This window comes from Bombyx mandarina, chromosome 05, assembly GCF_030267445.1.
Source record: "Bombyx mandarina strain Sakado chromosome 05, ASM3026744v2".
Taxonomy (NCBI): Eukaryota; Metazoa; Arthropoda; class Insecta; order Lepidoptera; family Bombycidae; genus Bombyx; species Bombyx mandarina.
The window spans coordinates 6,417,703-6,442,678 of record NC_143212.1 but is presented as its reverse complement, the minus strand read 5'-3'; the positions used below and the strand labels follow the sequence as shown (position 1 = coordinate 6,442,678).

General features: G+C 39.4%; 1 protein-coding gene across 1 annotated transcript in view; it reads right to left on the bottom strand.

Annotated features, from left to right (window-relative positions):
- The window catches only part of LOC114246615 (facilitated trehalose transporter Tret1), a 36,990-nt gene extending 13,309 nt beyond the window's left edge, over window positions 1–23,681 (bottom strand). Inside the window, exon 1 of the mRNA XM_028179229.2 lies at window positions 20,921–23,681. Coding sequence (XP_028035030.2) covers window positions 20,921–20,966 — 46 coding nt within the window. The 5' untranslated portion in view covers window positions 20,967–23,681. The remainder of the gene's footprint in view (window positions 1–20,920) is intronic.
- Window positions 23,682–24,976: the final 1,295 nt, after the last annotated feature.

Here is a 24,976-nt window from a genome sequence, read left to right as displayed (position 1 = left end):
CTGTTCGTTAGTTTCGCTAAAACTCGAGAACGGCTGGACCGATTTGGCTAATTTTGGTCTTGAAGTATTTGTGGAAGTCCAGAGAAAGTTTAGAAGGTAGATAAATATGAAAAGGCTCGGAATTCGATGTGTCCGCCGTTGGACGGATTCCTTTTGTTTGTTTTAAGTTTATTTTATACAAAAGTTTAGGTCTCTTATTTATCGATTGAGGCACTACAAAGTCTACCGGGTCAGCTAGTTCGTTAATACCACATGATTTACCACATGATTGGGCGTGAGTTCGTCAACCAATATTTTGAAAAAAAAATGTGCTTACGTCACCCGTGTTGAACACTAAACGAGTCCGGTATTATCTGCAGGGTTAACAATCCGACTACAGAGGTTAATAACAATGTTTGTTTATAGTACGTTCGAAATAGCATTTGCAACTAAGTTGTGGTTTCTTTAATAGCTGATAATATGTTAATTAATATTATTTTAATTGCAGAGCTCAATTTGAAAATCGCTATAATAATGTGCTATATAGTTACTGGTAAAACGCAACAGTAATTTGTTACTTTTGGTACAGAAAATTTATTATTTAGTTTACGTGATACCAATATGTATAGCTTAACATTGATAAAACTAACCATACATAGGTTGTGCAAAATAAGACCATTCAATAAATTTACTAATAGCCATTGAAAATTCGTTATCCACGTTTATCAATACATCAGTTCGATGGTACGATATTATTGGTGTTGTCAAAATTCATTTGCAGTTACGTAGTAATTATTCCTAATATATCTTCATTCTTACGTGTGGTTGAATTGGTAGAGAATGCCTTAGGCATTGAGTACGCTAAAGCACACGAATATGGTACATATAATGTGATAAATAAATAAACAAAATATGGTTATATGTATAAAACCAATTGAATATTTTTGTTAACTGTAACTAAATTACCGGACCGAATTAATCTTATTATTTCCTGTTGTTACTATTATTGTCTAATATTGACTATTGCCCACCTAGTGGTGGGTGGTCATTGTCTGTTTTTTTTAACCTACCTATGCTGGTAACCTTGAGAGGCTATTTCAGCTTCACCCTCGCGTGTAGGCTAGCTCGTGGGGTTCAAATCGGAAGTGTTGCTAACACTGGCCCTAGCAAGAGCAGAGCTTCGCAGAATCTACCACCGGATCGGAAACGCGACCCACTAAGAAGATCCGGCGAGAAACTCAGTGGGCTGTGTCTATGGGTTAATTTACTCGTCGACCCGATCGTCGCAAGCGACGGGTTCGGCGTGGACGGTGACCGGTGCTTGAGGTACCTAAAAGCACCGTTAGTGGATCGGGAGGATCCGTAATGACGTGTTTAGGGCCTGTCTCTGATGAAAAACAGCGACGTCAGGGGCACAGTCAAACTGCTGTCTACCGCAGACCTAACAAGAATTACGGCAAATAAGGCATACATTCAGTAGTACTCATTCTTAAACAACTGATTCACGCTATAGCAAATATTAGCTTTGTCGAGTACATTTATACGTCAGCTTATGTACATACATATACTGTTTCGTGTTCTGTAGAAACAAGTCTGTGTCTCCCATCGAGAGTCACGCGACCAAGTGCTTTTGAGTTAACTTAGGTATTTATAGTACATCAAATTTAATTACTTAATTCTTACTAATTAGAAAAATTAATAGATCTGCTATAAGTAAAGATGATTGTAATAATATTTATCATAAATCACAGTAACTACTGTATTATTTATTCATTTCTTAAGCTCTGTAAGGGGGTTCGTGCAACAAAAAAAGCATAGTTAATTATTTAATAATTAAAAACCTGTACTATTTTTATCTAACGATATATTTTATTTGTACAGTAATTATTATTAATTATCATTATTAACTTAAGATTTAAGCGAAGGCTTTCCGTTTTCTTCATTAAAAATTAAGTCTCTGTTATTTTGGATATAGGATATAGTATCGAACCTACGACAATCAGGGGCGCTAATTACTGTATATTATAAAAGTATTTTCAGATGTAAATTTTGTTTACATATTTCTTTATAGCGTGTAAAGTATTGCAGACTGCTTCCGTCAATGTAGTGGTAGCCGCTGTTCACGGACACCGGAAGTAAATTTTCCTGTAGATAAATTGGCTGATATAGAAATTCAATTGTTTGTTGGGACATTAAGTTCAGGGTCTTCGCTGTTCAATATTCTATATGTAGACTATTGATGATCGATGTTTTTGGGTCGCCTAACAAAATTTATCTATACGATTTACGTCAGATAGACAATAAAATCATAAAGTTCAAAGCACTTCTGATATTCATTGAGATTAGGTTGTGTGCGAATATGCATTGGTTTGATTCTGGGGGAGGACCATTTTCCCTGAGATAATATGTTTTGATTTGTGCATATGAAAGAATGACTCCGACGATGTAGAAACAATGTCATAGTATGTATAAAATTATAATATTATCCATTATTCATAAAAACATTCTTGGGCCCGCGGTCCGCATGGAAGCGCGGTCCGCTCCCAACCCCAACATCTGCGACCGTCAAGACCCATGTATCCCGCGCGGCACCTATTTTCGGAAGCCTCACGCATGAGGTTCGGCCCCCTGCCCGAAAGAAAAAAGTCTAGTTCTAGTTGACGAGGGAGTAGTTCTAATAAATATCATCTTATGTATTTATTGTTGCAATGAAATAAATGCGTTCGTTACTTCTTATACAATTGAAATGTATTTATTTGTTTACAGTTAATTTAATAGTCGTCGTGGCCTAAAGGATAAGACGTCCGGTGCATTCGTATCTAGCGATGGACCGGTGCTCGAATCCCGCAGGCGGGTACCAATTTTTCTACTGAAATACGTACTTAACAATTGTTCACGATTGACTTCCACGGTGAAGTTTTTTTTTTTTTTTTTTTTTTTCCTACCTATGCTGATAGCCTTGAGAGGCTACTTCAGCGTACCCTAGCTTGTGTAGGTGAGCTCGCGGGGCTCAAACCGGAGAATTGCTAACACCGCCCTAGCAAGAGCAGTGCTTCGCAGAATCTACCACCGGATCGGAAGCGCGACCCACTGAGAAGATCCGGCGAGAAACTCAGTGGGCTGTGTCTGTGGGTTAATTCGCTCGTCGAGCCCTTCGTCGCAAGCGACGGGTTCGGCGAGGACGGTGACCGGTGCTTGTATTGCCTAAAAGCACCGTTAATAGATCAGGAGGATCCGTGATGACGTGCTTTGGGCGACGTCGACGGTTTACCAAACGGTCTACAGGATCGGGTATGTAGTTTCCGGCGGCCACGACAAGAGGGTTCTCATGTCGTGCCGCCTTCTCAAAGTGGCGCAGCGATGCTGACTGTAGATACTTACTGACGGGGTCGAGCTCCAGGTCATCGTGGAGGTCCACGTTCCTCTGGAACCATGGTGCTCCGACGGCTATCCTGCAGAATCGGGATTGTATAACCTGAAGGGGTTTCAAGTTGGTGCGGGCCGCGTGAGCGAACACTACGCTTGCATACGTCATGACGGGGCGTATGCAAGTTTTGTAGAGGGTTACCTTATTACGGAGGGACAGTTTGCTTCGTCTACAAAGCATTGGGTAGAGTCGTCCTAGTATAAACGCGGCGCGATCGCGTACCGTTTTTACGTGGGGACGGAATGTCATCCCTCTGTCGAGGGTGACGCCTAGGTATTTGACCTTCGGGGCCCACGGTATGGGCTGGTCAAAGAGAGTGATGGGGCTAACGGCGGAGGTGTTTACGCGCCTATTGGGGAGTGGGGTGCTCGAAGTGGTATTCGGCGGGCGACCCCTTTTGAATAGCACCGCTGTGCTTTTCGTGGGGTTAATGTCTATTCGCCACTTCCGGAACCACTGTCCCATGGTGGTTACTGCGGTCTGGAGTCGCCGATGAAGCAACGACATCTTCCTACACGAGTAGTAGATAGCCGTGTCATCGGCGAAGAGCGCTAGATGGGTCTCCGGAGACCGGGGTATATCGTTGATATACAAACTAAATAGTAACGGGGAGAGTGCGGAGCCTTGCGGGACTCCGGCAGTCAGATGACGGGGACGAGAACGAGTTCCCTCTACTCGATATCGAAACGAACGGTTCGACAAGAAGTCTCGTATGATGAGCACGAGTCTGTCTGGCACTCCCATGTTGTACAGTTTGTAGATCAAACCGTTGTGCCAGACTTTGTCGAACGCCTTCGCTACATCGAAGAAGAGGGCGCCGGTCGGGATTTGTTTACGCCTATTTAGTCCTATCAGAATGTGCTCCGTGAGGCGGTGCACTTGTTGTACGCACGAGTGTTTGGCGCGGAATCCAAACTGCTCGTCTATTAGAATTTTATTCGCGGTAACGAAGTCCCAGAGGCGTTTCCGAAGGAGCCGTTCGTAAATTTTGCCTATCGCTGGGAGGAGACTGATCGGTCGGTAACTAGCGGTTTCATTATTCGGTTTGCCCGGCTTGTGTATACCGATAACGTCTGCTTCTTTCCATACCGCCGGAAAGATGCAGTGCGTCATAGCGGCATTTAAGATGGTAGCCAACATTGTTATCAGTTGGACTGGTAAGAGTTTTAACGCGCGGTTGCGGATGCCGTCGGAGCCGGGTGCCTTCTTAGGTTGAAGGTTGTCTATTACTTCTCTAACTTCGTCAGAGGTAATGGGGGGTAACGCGTCCGAGGGTGGCAGGGAAGCTCTGCGCTCGACCTCCCTGTCGACTGCCTCGGTGTGTTCGGGGTCCGCGTATTGAGTGCTGGTGGTGCACTGCTCTTGCAGTGCATCGGCCAGCAACTCTGCCTTGTCATCGTCATCGAAAGCCGGTGGTTGGCCTGAAGGGCGTACGAGAGGAGGCATAGTAGCGGTAGTTTCGGACTTGAGAGTCCTTGCTAGTCGCCAGTATGCTTGATGAGAGGGCGCGAGTCCTTCTAAGTAACTATCCCAATTCTCATTTCGGGCGTCGCTTAGGCGAGATTTTACATCCCGCTGTAGACGACGCATCCGAATCCGGTTTGAGTGCGTGGGAAGTTGATCGTAGGCCCGGATTGCCGCGTTTCTAACTCTTAGGAGGTTCCTAAGTTCGGGGGACAGTCTGATGCGGTGGAAGCTATCCTCCACATCGACTTCTTTTGAGGATCTTATGATCGCGGAAGAGATGTGATCCGTGATGATGTTTATGGATTCGACTGTGTCCTCGGGGGATGGAGTTGAATCCGGGCCGCAGGGGAGGATTGGTGGAGCGGCATCGGCTAAGCATTTGCCCAGCTTCTTCCAGTCCACCATGGTCCTCGTAGCTGTGACTGGGTTGTGGGGGCGACCGAGCTGCATAACGACAGGTCGGTGGTCTGAGTCGAGCTCTGACATTGCTTCGATGGAACGCAAGCGCAGAGTTACGTTCCTCAGCAGTGCCAGGTCTATAGTGCTCGGACGGAGCGCGATGTTATACGGATAACATGTTGGAGTTGGGGGACCGACTACTTCAAAGGTAAGGTCGTCTATAAACGCGTCGAGACGCCTACCGTTTATGTTTGAACTGTGGCAGTTCCACCTAGTGTGGTGGCAATTTAAATCGCCTGCCAGGATGACGGAGTCTCCCATGCCGAACAGTGACTCGATGTCACTGCTCAGAAGGGGCTTGTCCGGGGGGAGATAAACGGATGCGATGACGATCGGCTGGTGTCCCGTCAGCGAGATACGGCACACTGACGCCTCGATATGTGAGAGCGAGGGGGTATCGAGAGGGACAACGTGCAGGGCCCGCCTATAGTAAATGGCAGTCCCGCCTTTGGAGGCGGTGAGTCTGTCATTCCTAACCATGACGTAATTCGCGACTTTCGGGTCACGACGCGAGGGCTTCAGGCAGGTCTCCTGCACTAGCAGAATATCTACAAGATTGTCACGGAGGAATTCGTAAATTTGATCGCGTTGTCGCGCGAGTCCGTTAGCATTGTAGAATGCTAACGTAAGGGAATATGGTTTCTCTCTAGCGTTTTGCGCCATTGATTACCGGTGATTTTAGAAAGTACGGGCCACGGACTCGTAAACGTCCATGTATTCGAACGCGGCCGCGAGCCGTTGTTCGGGGTTTACCGCCCTTCGCATCGCGTCTGCGAACGATCGCAGACGGTCGAAGTTGACCGCCGTGACGAAGTCGCGCACGAGCGTGAAGTCGTTGACGGCTGAGGGTTGCGGGGGACGGTACGCGGGCGCGGGGGGAGGTGCGAGCAGGGGCTGCGGCGCGGGACGTGTCGCGAGCGGGGGCTGGGGTGCGGTTTGTGTTCCCGACCTCGTATACGGCAGCGGTTTGTTCCACGCCGAGACGGTGGGAACCGCAGCCGGTACGAAGGCGGGTTTCGGTGCTGAAGGCACCGAAGTCTTTGGGCCGACGGTACGGGGGGCTGGGTGGGTCGGACGTTTTCGCGGAGCCCTAGGACATCCACGGTAATTCGCGGGGTGCCCTTGCTTAAGGCATAGGACACAGCTTGGAGGTTCGGTCGCGGTTTCCCTAACTCGCGAGCAATCTACCGTGGCGTGATCGCCGAGACACTTCACGCAGCGGGGGCGCGCGTGGCAATTCCGAGCCGAGTGGCCATATAGTTGGCATCTGTGGCACTGTCCGGGAGTGCCACGTCTATGGGGGGCTTCAATGGTAACCCCGGATAGGCCACATACTGTCGCGAGACATGCGATCTTTTTCTTGGCCTCCGGGGTTGGTTCTAGAGCGACTAGAACCATGTTATATGGTTTTTTGTCGCGTCCGTTGTGCATCCGGTGCACACTTACTATCGGGAGGGACTGAGCGGTCAGATCCTCCCTTACGTACTCTATGTCGAGTTCCTTCGGAACTCCGCGTATTACTACGCGGAGCTCGCGGTCCTCCTGAAGAGCATAGGTATGGAAACCTATGTTCTCCTTTCGGAGGTACGCGGATAGAGCCCTATGGTCGCCCGGCGTTGCGACCTTTATTTGAATCCCATGCGCGACGTTACGCGCATGGGTATAATTTATTTTGTTTGCCTGAAGGGCCTGGGAGACGCGGTTCCATGCTGACTTCTCCTGGAGAATCAGCGGGGGCGGGGCGACGGTTTTTTGCGCGGGTGCGGAAGGAATAACATCGTGTAATAAAAATCAAACCCGCAAAATTATAATTTGCGTAATTACTGGTGGTATGACCTCTTGTGAGTCCGCACGGGTAGGTACCACCGCCCCGCCTATTTCTGCCGTGAAGCAGTAATGCGTTTCGGTTTGAAGGGTGAGGCAGCCGTTGTAACTATACTGAGTGAGACCTTAGAACTTATATCTCAAGGTGTGTGGCGCATTTACGTTGTAGATGTCTATGGGTTCCAGTACCCACTTAACACCAGGTGGGCTGTGAGATCGTCCACATATCTAGGCAATAAAAAATAAAAAAAAAAATGTCTTTTTTTTATTGTCTGCGCTACGATAATCGGCATAGATGCAAAACTACACTAGAATTTTTGCCTATTAGGACGTTTCACCAAGTTTAATCTTCACCACTTATTTATTTTAGGTTTAGGTCTACATTTTGAATACAGAATAGCAAGCACTTAATATGCGTGTTAAAAGAAAATTAAAAACAATCTTTGTGATTTCATATTCGTTTTTAGCGTATTGCAACACACAAAGCATTATTTCATGTTAAGTTCTTGTTTAATAGCCGTGACATACAGACATTACAAACAACAAAGCGATTCATTAAAGACAATACGAAAAATGAATAATAATACCAAACAAATCAATAACAAAAGTACAGATGTACAGTATATGACTGCGAATTTGTTTGGGCATTTAAATCAATAATTTCTGAAGTAGTTCATTGTGTTACTTAATGTCTTTTCCTGAGTCGTTTCAAATGTTTTACACTGATGGATGACTAAGGTTTATTTTCTGTCTATATATAACTAGTCAGGTCATAAGTATTGTCACACAGTAAAAACTTTTCTTTTATAATGCTGGCCACAAAAAAGTTTATTGAATTCGAATTTCGAATTGTTCATGAAAATAAAAATGTATACTTTTAGAATTTTACTCATTTTTAAATATGGAGTGGATGCTTAAAGAAGACTGTTGCAGTTATTGCGTTGCATCGTTGCGGTTACGCGCCAATTCAAATTTTTAACATACTGAAAAATTTGAATATAGCAAAAGATTCGTTTATCGTACCATCAAATGATACAATGAAGACTCTAGTGTAGATGACAGGTCAAGAAGTGGTCGCCCTCGGTCTGTTAGGACTCCAGCAGTGATAAAAGCTGTGAAGGCGCGAATTCAAAGAAATCCCAAACGTAAGCAGAAACTGTTGGCCCTTCAGATGGGGTTAAGCAGAACCACGGTGAAAAGGGTGTTAAATGAAGACTTAGGGCTTCGGGCATATCGAAGAAAAACAGGACATCGTTTGAATGCTCGTCTAATGGACCTGAGACTGAAGAGATGCCGCGCTTTGTTGAAGCGGTACGCGGGAAAAAAATATCGGGAAATTCTTTTTTCGGATGAAAAAGTTTTTACCGTAGAAGAGAGCTACAACAAACAAAATGATAAGGTGTACGCACACAGTAGTAAAGAAGCGAGCAACCGTATTCCGCGTGTCCAACGAGGTCATTTTCCATCCTCGCTCATGGTATGGTTGGGAGTTTCTTATTGGGGCTTAACAGAGGTACATTTTTGTGAGAAAGGTGTAAAAACGAATGCAGTTGTGTATCAAAATACAGTCCTGACGAACCTTGTGGAACCTGTTTCTCATACCATGTTCAATAACAGGCACTGGGTATCCCAACAAGATTCGGCGCCAGCTCATAGAGCGAAGAGCACACAAGACTGGCTGGCGGCGCGTGAAATCGACTTCATCCGGCACGAAGACTGGCCCTCCTCTAGTCCAGATTTGAATCCGTTAGATTACAAGATATGGCAACACTTGGAGGAAAAGGCGCGCTCAAAGCCTCATCCCAATTTGGAGTCACTCAAGACATCCTTGATTAAGGCAGCCGCCGATATTGACATGGACCTCGTTCGTGCTGCGATAGACGACTGGCCGCGCAGATTGAAGGCCTGTATTCAAAATCACGGAGGTCATTTTGAATAAACTTTAGTGTCATAAGAATCTATGTTTTGTTAAGTTCATTTTGGTATATGAATGGTTACATAATGAATAAACTTGTTTCAATTATTTTACATTAAACATGTGACAGAATTTATGACCTGACTAGGTATGTCGTGGATAACGACTTTTAGTTGTCGTGGATAACGACCTTTAGTAATATTAAGACGATGGTTTTGATTATTATTTTAAATGATGAAATGTTGTTTTGACAAATATCACAAAACGAAGGGTAGACTCCGTAACGCCACAGTATAAAATGGCGGTACGTGGACAGAGTCGTAGCATTCGTGTCAGACAGTGATTCCGTCCGTCTCAGCAGTGAGTCTCTGACAGTCAGTCAGTCGGTATGTGCAACGAAACTGTCGGTTTATCCTGTCATTATGAAAGTTGTGTGTGTTGAGTTTCAATAATTATTATTGAAAAGTTTTACTGACTAAACTGAGTTCAATCGAATACGAGTGATGACAAAACTACCGCTCAGCCATCCCTGACGTGTGCCAACATATTTATATAATTTTTTTTTTTGCTTAGGTGTATGGACGAGCTCACAGACCACCTAGTGCTAAGTGGTTACTGGAGCCCATAGACAACGAAAATGCCGCCACCCACCTTGAGATATGAGTTCTAAGGTCTCAGTATAGTTACAACGACTGCCCCAACCTCCAAACCGTTTAAAAAATATTTGAATATTGTGTTAACTACTGTCTAATTTTCTATACCTTAATAATTCTCAACATTTATTTAATATATTTTGTTTTCATGTCGCATTTAAGTTTGTTTACTTATAGAAAGAACAGAGTTTCTGCAATATAAATCATGTAATGACGTATTTTTCTGTGCCGATTTATGTCACGGTCGCCAATTCGTCGTTAGCTGTAATTTATGAACACAATCCACAATAAAACAATGAATGACAATCTTAAAAAGACCCTTTCTAATTTAGATTGTTTATTGAAGTTTGTACTTGGTAGATCGAATTTAACGGTAGATGAATACGAATGAGAGCGGAACAAATATATTTTTAAATGATCCAAATTAGTAGATAGTTAAAAGTCAAATCTCTCTTGGCACTTATTTTGAAGAAGAATTTAATAATATCATAGCGACGGAGAAGGGGGGTACGTTTTACAAAAAAAAAAAACGAAGAATACATTCTGAAAGTGCTGCTACGTGACAAAAATAATCCCCGGAAACGCATTTTGCGAACGTTTAAATACTGGAAAGGAAACTTTAAATTGAATATAACGAGAAATACAACACAAAACACAACAATGACTCTCAAACAGGAAGTGTTTCATGTGGAAATTATGTATGTACATGAATAATTATATAGATTGTAAAGTGACGTGTATTTAAACGCGTTGTTAACGAAGATGATTTGTAAAATGCAGTAAGTTGATTTAATTCGAAAAATTATTTGGGATCAATTTGTCCCCACAATTTCGTTTTACGCAGATATTATAATAAATGCAGGATTGGTAAGAATGGAACGTATGAAAAGAGTATCGAACGGAGCGTTAAGAAGAGTGAGAGAAAATGGAAAGAAAGTGAGAAGAGAATTATAGAGAAAAGGAAGATGGCGAAGACGGTTAAAAAACGAGCAAGGCGTAATAAAGGTGTTATTTATTTTTAAACTAGCGACCCGCCCTCGCTTCGCTTCGGAAACTGTAATGTATTATTGATTTCTCCACTATTTAATGGATGTTATTATGCATATAAACCTTCCTCTTCAATCACTCTTATCTATTAAAAAAACCGCATCAAAATCCATTACATAGTTTTAAAGATTTAAGCATACATAGGGACAGACAGATATAGGGACAGAGAAAGCGACTTTGTTTTATACTATGTAATGATTATTATTATAACAGAAGATTTTGGAACAGTGTAACTTTTAGTTTATATGCTGCGATCCCTATTCTACACAAATATTGATTTAAATGTTTTAAATCAGTAGCAGACGAACTCACAACTGATCTGGTTAAGAGCCCACAACATGAATACCGCCGCTTCCCTTGATATGTGAGGTCGGTGTGCTGCCGTACAAACCGCCTTACATTTTTCCATTATTTCAAATAGTAAGTAATATTTTACGGTAAAAGTATGTAAAAGTACATAATTATTTATACCAAACAATAAGTTACAATTTAAAGATAGCTCCGCTAACCATTTAACACCAGGTAGGCCGAGAGTTTGTCCCCACATCTAAGAAATAATAGTAAATAATAATAATATTTAATTAATATTTTTTGTAACTAATCGGTACTGCGATTCCTCGCTCTGCCTTATTTTCATTGTATTCAATGACTGGCAAAAATACTTGTGATTCCGAATGTCAACCGCAATCCGCAATCAATCCAGACCGCATGTTTTAACGTCAGAAGTTTTTAAATATTATTTAACATGTCATTACTTATACTCGTAGCTGTGGATGATCAAAGTATCAATTGTATTGTTAAAACGACATCAATTATCACTTATTACCATTAGGTAATTTATTAAAATTGCTTTAGTGACCTAGTCGTAGAACGATTTGCTTAAAGAATTAAGCAAATCGTTCAAATTCAAGTCGACTATATGTCCTATATGTTCTTTAGAAAATTCTTGCTCAGATTATATCAAATAACTAAGAGTATAAATTTAATGTAAATTCTTTCTTGACTTACTTCGATAGGTGACTTTGCAGAAACATGTTTGCAATAAAAACGAGTACATATGAGTGATTGCCCAAATAAAAAGATATCTATGTAAGGATAAGGTTCTAAACAAGATAGAAAACTTATTGGTGCATGATTTTGTCATGATTTTTGTAAAATAGGCTGTAATGCATAAAATTGTTTGTTCAGTCGTGTAATAGATTGCGCAAACTGCTAAAATAATTCTTTACGATTAAAAATATAAGTATATAAAAAAAGGTTTATAACAATTATTTTTACGTAATTATTTATGTATTGTTACAGTTACAAAATTTTCTGCATCGGTTACGATTTTGAGACAATTTCCATTAGTAATAGATATTCTATATGATATAATTTATCAGATGCTATAAATAACTACAATATCCAGTGAAATCATTGAACAGCTACTAAAGTTTATAATAATTACGTACTAGAATAGACTAAAACATTGTAAGAGATAACATAAACAAGTTTTTTGCATGAATCTTTCAGTTGTATCTGAATAATTTGTAAACATTCCCCAGAAGCAGTTGTATGTTTTAAGCGGATACTAAATGTTCTAAAATGATTTATGTAAATATCTTACCTACGAAATTTCAGTTTAAAGTATTTTTTTATTTTTTTTTTGTATCTATCAATCAAAATATTGCACCCAAGCTATCGGTGCATCTCTGTGAGCGCAGTGGTAATTTTTTCAATGCCCTTCTTGAAGAAGGCAGGTGTACAGGAGCCATATCAACCCTTTTTGTACTGCCTCTCGGGTATAAATTTTTTTCTTGCTAAGAAGTTGTCCAAACATTGATAAAAAAGATTGAAGTCTGTTGGCGCAGGGTCTGGTGAGTGCGTTGGATGACGCAAAACTTCCAACACTAGATCTAGTAGCTTAGTGACCGCCTGTTGTACCATTTGAGGATGATGCTATAACGTTGAAAACGGTTGCTAAGTCAGCGGCAGTGACTAATATCGTCAGTTTTCGCTATCGCTTTTAATGCGTTGTTGTTGACTTTAGTTTTTGGGCGATAATGGTTCATTTATTAGGTCAAAAATTTCATGTTGGAAACGTGCAAGCCAACGATGAATCATGCGTTCATTTTTAGTGTGCATGTGACTAGGAGATGTATGGAAATGGTAGTGCAAGGTAGAGGGGGAAGAGGTCGACCGAAGAAGACATGGATGGAGTGTGTGAATGACGATATGAGAGAGAGAGAAGTGAGTGTTGAGATGACGGCTGATAGAAGGGAATGGAAGAGAAAAATTAGCTGTGCCGACTCCACCTAGTGGGATAAGGTGGAGAAAAAGAAGAGATTTTTAGTGTTCACTCTGTACACGTCAACAATGTTGTGAGCCGTTTGTGCGTTTGTGCGGTATTGCTACCGCAACGGAACTCGAATGCCATAATTATTCGTATTTTATCGTGTCCATATCGACGAAAAACCGAAAAACATACAAATGTAGTAAAAAATCGGTGTCTGTAAAGTCGGTTTACTGACTAGAGTTGAACGTGACGATAACGTCATAAGAAAATTCTGATGGAATGGTTTAATTTTTCAAAAGAAAATTAATTTAATTTTGTTTGTTTGATAGATATTTTGTATGGACAATTGACATCACATTCACTTTTCACTGAACTTCATACTTGACGAAAACATGTAAATGTAAACATGTTAAATTAATGTATTGTATAGCAGCTGTCCACGCGGATGCATCGCTCACTCAAGTAGGAGAGAGACAGATGTCGCTGCCGAACGCGGAGGCCGATTGTGCCTCTTTGTCGCTCGTTGCGCGCTCTCGCTTGCACTTCAAGCCTTAAATGGAACGATTCAGCGCGAGGTAACGCCGCATGAGTCATGTTGTTTCGTGCGTTCAGCTGGGTCCATCAAATTATAAATAAGACGTTGTCACGTCAAAACGAAGCACTAATCAATAAACAAGTGACATAACGTGGAAATAGAATACCATATTTTTTTAATTAAACTAATTTGAATTTAGAATATGTTTATGTTTCTAATGGCTAGTATTGTAAAATGGCAAGTTCATAGTAGATCTACTGTAACATGAAATGAATAAATGATGTTTTAAACAATAAAATAGTGGCTATTTTAAACATAAAAAAAGGTTTTCTGTCAATTTTCACATACATGTCGAGAAATAACAGGTATGATATTTCGCAATTTTTTTTAATTCTGTAATGTTAATTAAAAGTTACATAAAATTAAATTTAATATTTGTATATTTCTGCGATTTAGCTCAGCAACTCGAATAACAGTGAAAATCGAAACGATTTTTTTATCAAGATGCGATAAGATATAACAGATTCTACATTGCCACGTATTTTAATAACATGACTTTTTACCAAATATAAAATAATATAAGAATAATTAATGATATTGTGAAATTTGCCCTATTTTATAATAAAATGTAACCCAGTAATCAAAATTAAAATTAGTTCAAATATGTCTCCTGGGCATAGAAGGTAATAAATATCAACCAATTATAAGGGTCCATGAGATATGTAAAATGAATGACGCTGATCGAAGTCTCAATTCCGTTGAATTAACGTTGGTTCTTAGAATCGGGACGCCTGACTTTTCCGCGACAGAAACAGGGATGACGGCGATACTTCATCCAAGAGGAAGAAACAAATATTTATGTATTTTTTTCGTGGGTTATTTTTAGAATAGCACGGGCCTCGGATTCCGCATAGCTGATTTCGTACCTGCATATATCCCGATATATTTATTGGGCGACTGTCGCTTCCATATTAATATAAGTTAGGTATTTTTATTGGATGATATCATTTTTGACGTAAGTAAACACATGATAATGGCGGCAAATAAGATCCCGGGTTTACCGCCTCGATCATTGAACTGTACTTACTGTGACTTTCTACTGAGATCTGATTAACGGCTATGCAGTACTTCTTACGGTGTCGGAACGATTCCGATCTGGCGATAGATTCTGCGAAGCACTGCTTTTGCTAGGGCCAGAGCTAGCAACTCTCTTAAGCAGGGCCCGTGAGCTCACCTACCAGCCATAGGGCTACCAGAGAACAGGAAGGAAAAAAACAGTTTCGGAAAATCACTGCGTAAGAATTCTCTTTCTAAGATTAAATAAAACTTACACTTAGACTAAAGTACTTGTTTAATGTGTATTACAATATGTATACAGTCTTAAAAAGTAATTTATTTCATAGCACTTTTTCTGGTACAGTTCATAATAATGTATATTTGTATGTTACGTGACATTACACAATGTTTAAACTGTATAAACCTCAAGGGAATCTCGATGCAAGGTTTCCTTAATAGGTCTGACATAAATCGCGTTGACCATTAGATCAATTATCAATTTATTTTAAACAGAATAAAAGGCGAGATACATACATGCTTTAAATGACGTTTTAAAGTCAAAAGGGCGTTTGAAGATAGATTTTTTTATTTATTGCTTAGATGGGTGGACGAGCTCACAGCCCACCTGGTGTTAAGTGGTTACTGGAGCCCATGGACATCTACAACGTAAATGCGCCACCCACCTTGAGATATAAGTTCTAAGATCTCAGTATAGTTACAGCGGCTGCCCAACCCTTCAAACCCAAACGCATTACTGCTTCACGGCAGAAATAGGCAGGGCGGTGGTACCTACCCGCGCGGACTCACAAGAGGTCCTACCTCCAGTAAAAAATCCAGATCATCATACACAACAGTGTATACTAGTATATAGTTCGATGATTTAAAGAATTATTTCGGGAATCAAATTTACACGCATTCAGGCTTGTTATTATGTTTTTTTTCTAATAGGGTTAATGGTCGTTTTAGTGGTAGACTTTTAGATTATTTTAAAAATTAGAATTTCTAATTTGCATTAATATTGTGATGCTTAGTCTACTAGATATTGTTATAGTAACAGATTACCATTACCAGAACAGACAGACAAAATAAAAACTATTAACATTTTGTTGATATTAACTTCAAGAAGTGAACCAATTTCCTCTTCAATTCTCTTTCCTCTTCAATCTTTCTCTATTGGTAATGGGTTTAATTGGAGGTTTGAAAATTAAAATTTGATCAACTAATATATTGAGGTTATTTAGAGCGTTTTTTTGTTGCACACTAAATTTTTTAGGTTATATGCAAAATCGTTGTTGTTTCTTGTATCGATCTTGAGCTTATTTAGAAGATCGCATGAAAATATTTATGCAGTGACGAGTCATTTTAAATCTACATGATCTTCAAATTACGGTAAATCGGAAATTAATTCTTAGTAATTGATGTGGCTTCCGCCTAATCAATATTTTTAATTGCTATTAAATTATTATTTTCCACTCTTACGTTTTGACGCGTGTGAGACTATTTTAATAGTATATCTCTAAACGTAAGACTCGTATTTTATTTTTTAACTAAAAAAGAAAATCTCGCCGTAAAATACATGATTAAACTGTAACGGCCATGTTAATCAACTTAGTGTAAAATAAACTGGAGTTAAATTCAATTTTGTCTCTTTCTATCATATTTGAACGGTATAAGACACAGCGCGATGTAAGTGCTTCTAAACTAGCTTTTAATTACGGTTTAGTTCGTGTTAGTCTAAAAAAATCTATCCGACAGGAATAGTGTTTTCTGGGTGCAAGGGTCCTCATACATTATTTTGTAGCCCTGATAACGTTATACGGCAAATTGCACGATGATCGGCTGAGTAGTTAAGACGTGAACGCAAAACAAAGTGATTTTAGCATTTAAAATAAAAAAAAATCTCTTCCTAATTACTGGTAGCCTGAGGGTCTATTCCAGCTACGCTCGGAACTGTAGGTGAGCTCACGGACTCAACCGGTTTGCTAACACTAGCCCTAGCAAGAGCAGTGCTTCGCTGAATCTACCAACGCTCACAGTCTACCTGATGTAAAGGGGATACGGGAGCTCATAGAATCACAACACGATCAACTAAGGCTTTCAGGTTTATTTTTTTATTGCTTAGATGGGTGGACGAGCTCACAGCCCACATGATGTTAAGTGGTTACTGGAGCCCATAGACATCTACAACGTAAATTCGCCACCCACCTTGAGATATAAGTTCTAAGGACTCATAGTCTAATTCTTAAATAATTCTTAAATTCTTAAATTTCTTAAATATTAATAGTTTATGAAATATTGGCAAAAAACGAAATGCCATTTTTTTTTTCATCTTTAATTGTTTATAACTTTTGCAATTTTTTATGTGCTAATACACGCTTTTAGCACATTTTTCTAGGCGTCAATCCGGATCCAATGAGCTATCGCACATAATTTTAAGAGCAGTATCTCTATTTTGTACCATTTTCAACTTGTCGACTAGACTATCAGTTACAACGGCTGCCCCACCCTTCAAACCGAAACGCATTACTGCTTCTCGGCAGAAATAGGCAAGGTTAAAGCACTAGGTTTGTAAGTAGCTATCCGATATTATCTGTTGTCAACAGTTGAAAAACACGTTATCTTTCCGCCAAACGGTTATTAGGTCACGGCAACTAGACTTAACAATTATTGCAATGTGTTACAGAGACGCTTCATTACCATTGAATTGCACACGTACTTATAATTTAATAATAAGCTCAGTTTTTATGGGCCCTATTTATTCGGTACGTTAATAGAACTAGTTTTTTATTGTTGTCTCGACTTCGATCAGAATTACTGTTGACGATTGAAAGTTCGTGGAGGTTTATTAATTGCTTTAAATAAAAACATGCTACATGTGATTAAGGATGGTTTCCTCGATGAAGGTTCCTCGTGTGATATGAATAAATAGCGCAAAATAATAAAGGACAAACCCGAAATCCATACAAACTTGGGCCTGGCGTTACACTGCTAGAATTTGGGCATAAGTTACAATACCTAAGAAGGTTTCATGAGCCCAATTTTCAGGTCTCCCAGCAATGGCCAAATTGGTAAAATCAGACAATGTTTACATTTTAGGTTATGTTTATTGTTCGAGATATTTTAATAAAAACGATATTTTTGAGGCTGTTTCCTACTAAAGATGAGTAATTTTTTACGAAACCTGTTGCAGCAACAGGTTGCTTTAAAATAAAAATGGAACCTGTTATAGAGAAATCGCGTGTTAGGTTGTTTACGAAAACGAACGAAAGCAAAAAATTAAAAACAACGTAATGCGATACGCGCTGCGCACGAAATGATTTTTTAAGGGATTTTATGACCTGGTAACTAAGACCTTTAGGTCAGTCTTATTTTAATTTTAATGAAAACTTTTTTATATGAAAAACTATATTTATATGATAACTTTTTTATATAAAATATAAATCATTACGTGCTCCCATATTATCTCATCACATTTCATTTCATTTTATTTTATGCCTTTTTTATTTTTATTTTTTATTGCTTAGATACCCATCGACGAGCTCACAGCCCACCTGAAGTTAAGTGGTTACTGGAGCCCATAGACATCTACGACGTAAATGCGCCACCCACCTTGAGATATAAGTTCTAAGGTCTCAGTATAGTTACAACGGCTGCCCCGCCCTTCAAACCGAAACGCGTTACTGCTTTACGGAAAAAATAGGCGGGCGGGAGGTGCGGACTCACAAGAGATCCTACCACCAGTAAAATTATTAATATAACTACACCATAGAAAAACTCAAAGTACCAAATCGACTTTTTCATGCTATATTTAAGATTGCCAGTTGAAAATATTTTGAATTGCCGCAGTTGCCGACATGATTTCGTGTCATAACTAAATGGCACAGTTATTTATTTCTTTTAATGATTTTTGTTAGTAGATTTTGGTGCTTTACGTTACGTTATTCAATGAGATTAAGTTTACAGTCTGGCCAGCGAATCAAGGCACAACTAAATAGCGGCAATCCAAAATATCTTCAGTTGGCAATATTAAAGATAACATAACACGATTTGATTGGCATTTGTATTTTTCTATGGCATAGTCACATTAATATAAAAATGCAAAACTACCCTTTCATGCTATATTTAATGTTGTCAGTTGTAGATATTTTGAATTGCCGCCATTGTAAGTAGTTGTGTCACGATTCGATGGCCATACTCTATTTACATTGATTAAAATACCTGTAAAAACAGTCATTTATCCTAAAGCAAAAGAGTATTAATTATTTTTTACACTCGATTTCCACTAAATCGATCCTATTTTATGGATGCTCTAATTCTAATCCGCACGTTTGTGGAGCTAGTTACGTATATTGAAATAAGTGTTGCAGATGTTTACAAAGATTGTTTAAAATAAAAAATTGAATTCAACTTATTTTCTACACTTGGCCATTGTCAATGAAGCTAAGATTTCAATAGGTTAATCAAGCAAAATAGACGATTTTTTTGGTACATATCCCATTCGTGTAACGCTTAGGCCCAAAATGGGGTTTCTCCTTTATAGATAAAGGGTCGGTGGTGTATTGTGATTGAGTGTATACTCGTCGTTATTCTCGTTGAACCCGTTGTTTGCGACGAAGGGCTCGGCAAGTAAATTAACCCACAGACACAGCCCACTGAGTTTTTCAACGGATCTTCTCAGTGGGTCGCGTTTCTGTTCCGGTGGTAGATTCTGCGAAGAACTGCTTTTACTGGGGTTAGTGTTAGCAACGTCGTCAGGTTTGATCTCCGTGAGCTCACCTACTGGTTAAAGCTACGCTGAAATGGTCTCTCAAGACCATCAGCTTGGTGGCGGCTTAGGTAGGAAAAAAATCTCGACGTAAAGCAGTAATGTTTTAAGGATTAAAGGATGATACGTCCAATAAAAGAATATTCCAAATCGGACGTTTTATTTTATTAATATTATGACGCACATACAAAATAGACAGCCTCCTTTATTGAAATTCCTAGACAGTGATCATATTCTTGGAGATCGGAATGTTCATATATCTTAACTTAGCCAAACTGCCTGAACTTTAGATTGAGTCTAAAAATCTTCTTTTTTCTTTTAAATTTAAGTCGTATTACTAATATGTACTAAGCTTTTGGCAAAAAAATTTGCGACATGAAATCAACATGCTAATGGCAAATATGGTTATTCTATCTTTTAAACTAGAACAGATGTATCCTTCCGGTAGAAATACACATCAGTATTTCGATAGCTAGTTAACAACGTACCACTAGTTTACTGATAATTTCTAGGCTTAATTTCAATATAAACACACTATTTTAATTCTGTCATTTGCATACAAACAATTGATGGAGAATGAAGTTCAAATTATTTAAAAGTTGGAAATTTTAATTGCGTGATTAATTCTGTCAAAAAATTTGAATGGCAGCAAAAAAAGGAATATTTTGTTTCTTGCTTGTCATTTTATAAAAACTAAACACAATTAAATGTGACAAAAAAAATACAATTTTACTAAACGAACACGCGCGATGAACAAATCGTTTTAACTTGTAAACTTAGATATTTTTTATCAACACTTTTGCGAAACGATTTAATATTTTTTTCCTCTGATTATTTCTTATCTTCGTTATTATTTAAAAAAGGTTTGTTTTGTTCATATTCTTTACGGTCGCGCACCTATCATAAGATTGCGTCGGATCTTTGTACAGTTGTTGTTATTATAAACTTCAGGGACAGTTTCTGGTATAGTACAACAACCGCGCGAGAGATGTCACGTGAGCCGTTTCGCAACTAATGGGCTTATTTCACTTGTTTGGCCACAGCGAAGCATGGTCGGTTTATTCTCCATGAGCTAAATATACCCCTATAATAATAAGCTTAAGTAATTCGCTTATCGTTATTGTAGGTAACGCAAGGTGGACATTATTTATATTAAAAACTCCCACACCGCATACGATTATAATGTAAACAGTGTCTATGGACGAAATAATGATCAAGTTTAAAAAAATAACTGAAAAAATTATCAAGTCTCTTGAATTATTGCTGTGAAAGTGTAGTAGATACTGTGAAAGTAATTCAAGGTCAAATTCTGCCATTGAAAATACATCGACAAGGAAATAAATGCAAAAAGCGGTCGCCGCATGTGTGGACTAATCGTAAACAAAGTGATCGAGGGCCGGCCTCACGTTACAGGCTACCCTCGCATCATTGCAACCAGAGACGCAAATAAAACCGGCGTTTTACCGTAAACACGTTACCGCACGTACGAATAATAATTGAAAATAAATAAGTACTTACCACTGAGTGCGGCAACATATTCTCTCCACTTGCGACTGTTGCTCATTGTTGACGTCAGCACACACGTTTTTTAACTATCATTTATGTTCAGATTTGCGAGTACATATGTACACTCTGTGTTTCACTGTGTCGCGTGTTGGAAACGGCGGAGCGCGCGTTGTGGCATGCTCTAATATTAGCCTGCCACGTGCTATCCGCGTTTCGTCGTAAGCGTGAATGGTAAACCGGACAAGTTCGTGCAGACAATATTGTTCTCGTATTGTTGACGTTTTGAGCTGTCAGTAAGCGCCGGCAGAGGAGCACCCTGAGCGGGGAGACTCGTCCAGCCACGTTGTCGTGTCCACATTCAGCGCTACACTACAACATCGCTTTAGATAATGCTATTTATTCACTTTATCATTCATTGGTGTGCGTCCGACGCGAATGATAACGACATTATGCCGTTCGGTGTAAACTACAGATCGTTAACCGATTCAGTTTCTAGTTTTTTTTATAAATAACCCAAGTGTGAATCAGTTCCTTTGGACATGATATACTGTTTTTAAGTTTGTAAGTTTTTTTAGATTTCTTAAATTAATTTTCTGATGAAATAGACAAACTACAAATAACCTATAAAAATTATGGTTTATATTAAAGCATGGATTTGATTTATGGGCTGCTTGTTGATTTTAGTTACGGTTGCGAAGAAAATTTTCGGCGTAGCGAAATGATTAGCTCACTTCATGATCGTATCGATTATCGGAAACAAATTAATAGTGAGACTTGTTAAGTTATTAAGGATGACCGCCGTCACCGTTCTCGTCGAACCCGTCGCTTGCGACGAAGGGCTCGACGAGTAAATTAACTCTCAGACACAGCCCACTGAGTTTCTCGCCGGATCTTCTCAGTGGGTCGCGTTTCCGATCCGGTGGTAGATTCTGCGAAGCACGACTCTTGCTAGGGTTCGTGTTAGCAAAGTGTAATTTAATTTATTTTAGTATGAACGTAATTTTTTATTTGTATCTATATTACATTTAGTCTGAAGTATTTAAAAAATGTCAATAATTGAAACGAGTAGTAACCATTATACTTCTAGATTACTCGAAAAAGCTCTCGAAATTAGTATTGAGATAGATTGAGCTGCTTTATTTCCTTTCGACTCCAAGTTACGAGTATCTTTCACTCTGCATCATGTCAAAGAATATTAAAGAAATACTCATTCATTTCATTATTAAATGACACGTGAATTACAAACAGCTTAAAATTCGTGTACCTTTGTGCTTTACTATCACATATTGTATTGTTTCGAAAGAATGACGTCATGCAACATCTGTTAATTCAATGACGGTGCAATTTACATTAAAAACGTGAAGACCCTTAATTAATTAAATACATTTTATCAGATAAGCATAATACGGTCGGCAGATGTCGCAAACGTCCGTCAATCACCAAACCACAAATTAACATTTAGTGTTGGGCCTACTGAAAGAAATTCGACCATAATCAATATACTAACTCAAGATTTTAATTTATTTTATAAATTGCCTTGTGCTTTATGTTTTGTTATTGTCATTTTGTTTGTTGTAAAGGCAAGATAAAATACTGTTCTTCAACTGATAATTGATTTAGGGTATCTGAACTGATCTGGTACAGTATTATCCAGGGACGTCTTAAATTAGGCTGGGGCCCTTGGGCACACAAGAATTTGAGGCCCTTTTGGAAAGTAGAAAAAGCGAATTATAATAACATTTTTTTAATGAGTATGACCATTTATTATAGGTAATCAAATACGGTATGATATAATATGTCATTAATGATATTAGAATGCTGCTGGTTTTTTGGTTACGATCACGATAACGGAAACCGAATAAATGTGTGAGAGAAATTGTCGGCCCTTAAGGGCCCCCTGAGAATGGGGGCCCTGGGCGCGGGACCCGTGTGCCCTTATGGTAAAGACGGTATTGGTAGTATCGGTTATTAACTACTTAACCAACGATAGAACTTTAGGTTAGAGGTCACGTACTACGGCTGGCTACGTTTCTTTTAATTGAAGGAAGGAGGAAGGACACTTATTGAGGTTACTACTGCATACCCATAGTACGTTTTCTTTCTATATAATAATACCGCCTTTCCGTTTTTAGTTTAAGCACTGGTAGTAGATCCGGTAGTAGATCCGGCTTGTGGTTGTGGTTCGCCAGAAACATTGCCACATTTCATGCTAGACTTGGCTGTGCAGGCTGTGTGATGACAGTTTTGAATATCATTGCCTCTTATCGTAGGTCTCATAAAAGGCGAATAAGAGATTTACTGGCGACTGGGAAGCACTCTTGTCTCGTCAGTCTACTGCGATCGTCAGCCAGCATTTAGTAGTGGAAGCGCGTCTAGTGGGCCCGCACGGATAGGCAAAACAATCTATGTCTCTCGGCCACGAAGCATTAATGCGGTCTGGTTTTCAGTGCCACCTGTTATACAGTACAATTGCGACTTTAGTCTCATCTCTTAAGGTGGGTAACCACTTTATAATACACTATGGATGGGCTATGAGCTTTTTTTAGTTGGTTGGATGGATGAACGAGCTCATGGCTCATCTGGTGTTAAGTGTTTACCGGAAGGTATCAAAAACGCAAATTTCGTCACCCACCTTGTGATGTAAGCTCTATGTTTCAGTTCTGTAGGACAACGACTGCTCCGCCCGTCAAATAGGAACGCATTAAGCGCGCCATTTCGCGGCAGAAATAGGCGGGGAGGTTATTCATCTGTCTAAATAATAAAAAAAAAAAAAAAAAAATCGGTCGGAGTAAGAACACAGAGACGTTTGGGATGTTAATCAGCACAATGCAAATTAAGATAGCGCTATGAATTATGATATGACGAATATGAATCAGTGTTATTTGACACTGTTTGTTTAAAAAATCCTTCTTACAGTTTAACTGGAAATCGGTGGCGTGGAAACAGTTTAATGGCAGGAACAAGACTATCACGACTCGATTTTGAATTCCGCACCGTCATCGCTCATGACGGTGCGGAATTATTATCGGATATATGCGGATTATCTGTTAGGCGAAGTGGCTAGATTGTGCTATGAATGCGCTTATATCAAGTATAAATATCACGAATGTGCATTCTCATAAGCAAATATATATTATTAATACGTGAATTATTGATTTTAGGGTTTTCATTACTGTGTTTATGTGTAATTTATGATTTGTTAAGTGTTTAAGAAACTTATTCGATACAGGGATACAATTTTTGTGTTTAAGGTAGAGTTGATAGGAGTTTTTGATTTGATAAGTGGACAGCGGCTCGATTTGGCTCTAGTTATGCCGTTGTTTTAGAGCGAAGGGGAAGACTTACGACGATGCGGGTGGCAGACTGGTTTACCGCTGATAGCAATAGCTATGCATCGCATACTGTTCGAAAACCTTGACTTAGCAAGCACAAGAATGACACAATTACAATTTACAATTACAAATATGCAATTCTTACTGGTGGTAAGACCTCTTGAGAGACCGCGCGGGTAGGTACCACCACCCTGCCTATTTCTGCCGTGAAGCAGTAATGCGTTTCGGTTTGAAGGGTGGGGCAGCCGTTGTAACTATACTTGAGACCTTAGAACTTATATCTCAAGGTGGGTGGCGCATTTACGTTGTAGATGTCTATGGGTACCAGTAACCACTTAACACCAGGTGGGCTGTGTGCTCGTCCACCCATCTAAGCAATAAAAAAAAAACATTGAGTTATAGTTGTAGAATTTAGAACTCCTTTATTACCAAAATTTTATTTACCTAATAATAAATAATAAATAAATAAATATTTACTAACAGTCACGCCACGTTAACTGGTCCCGTGATAAGTTCGTAAAGAACTTGTGTTACAGGTACCAGATACCGGAAATAAATGTAAGATTTTTATTATACACATACACATATTTAATATACATCCATAACCCTGGAAAAGACATTTATATCTTCCCTTGGCGGGATTCGAACCCGCGACCCCCTTGTGTAGTGACCATGTCACTTACCACTACACCAGACGGCCGTTGAATGTAGTTGTTGTTTCTATAAATTATGTTTT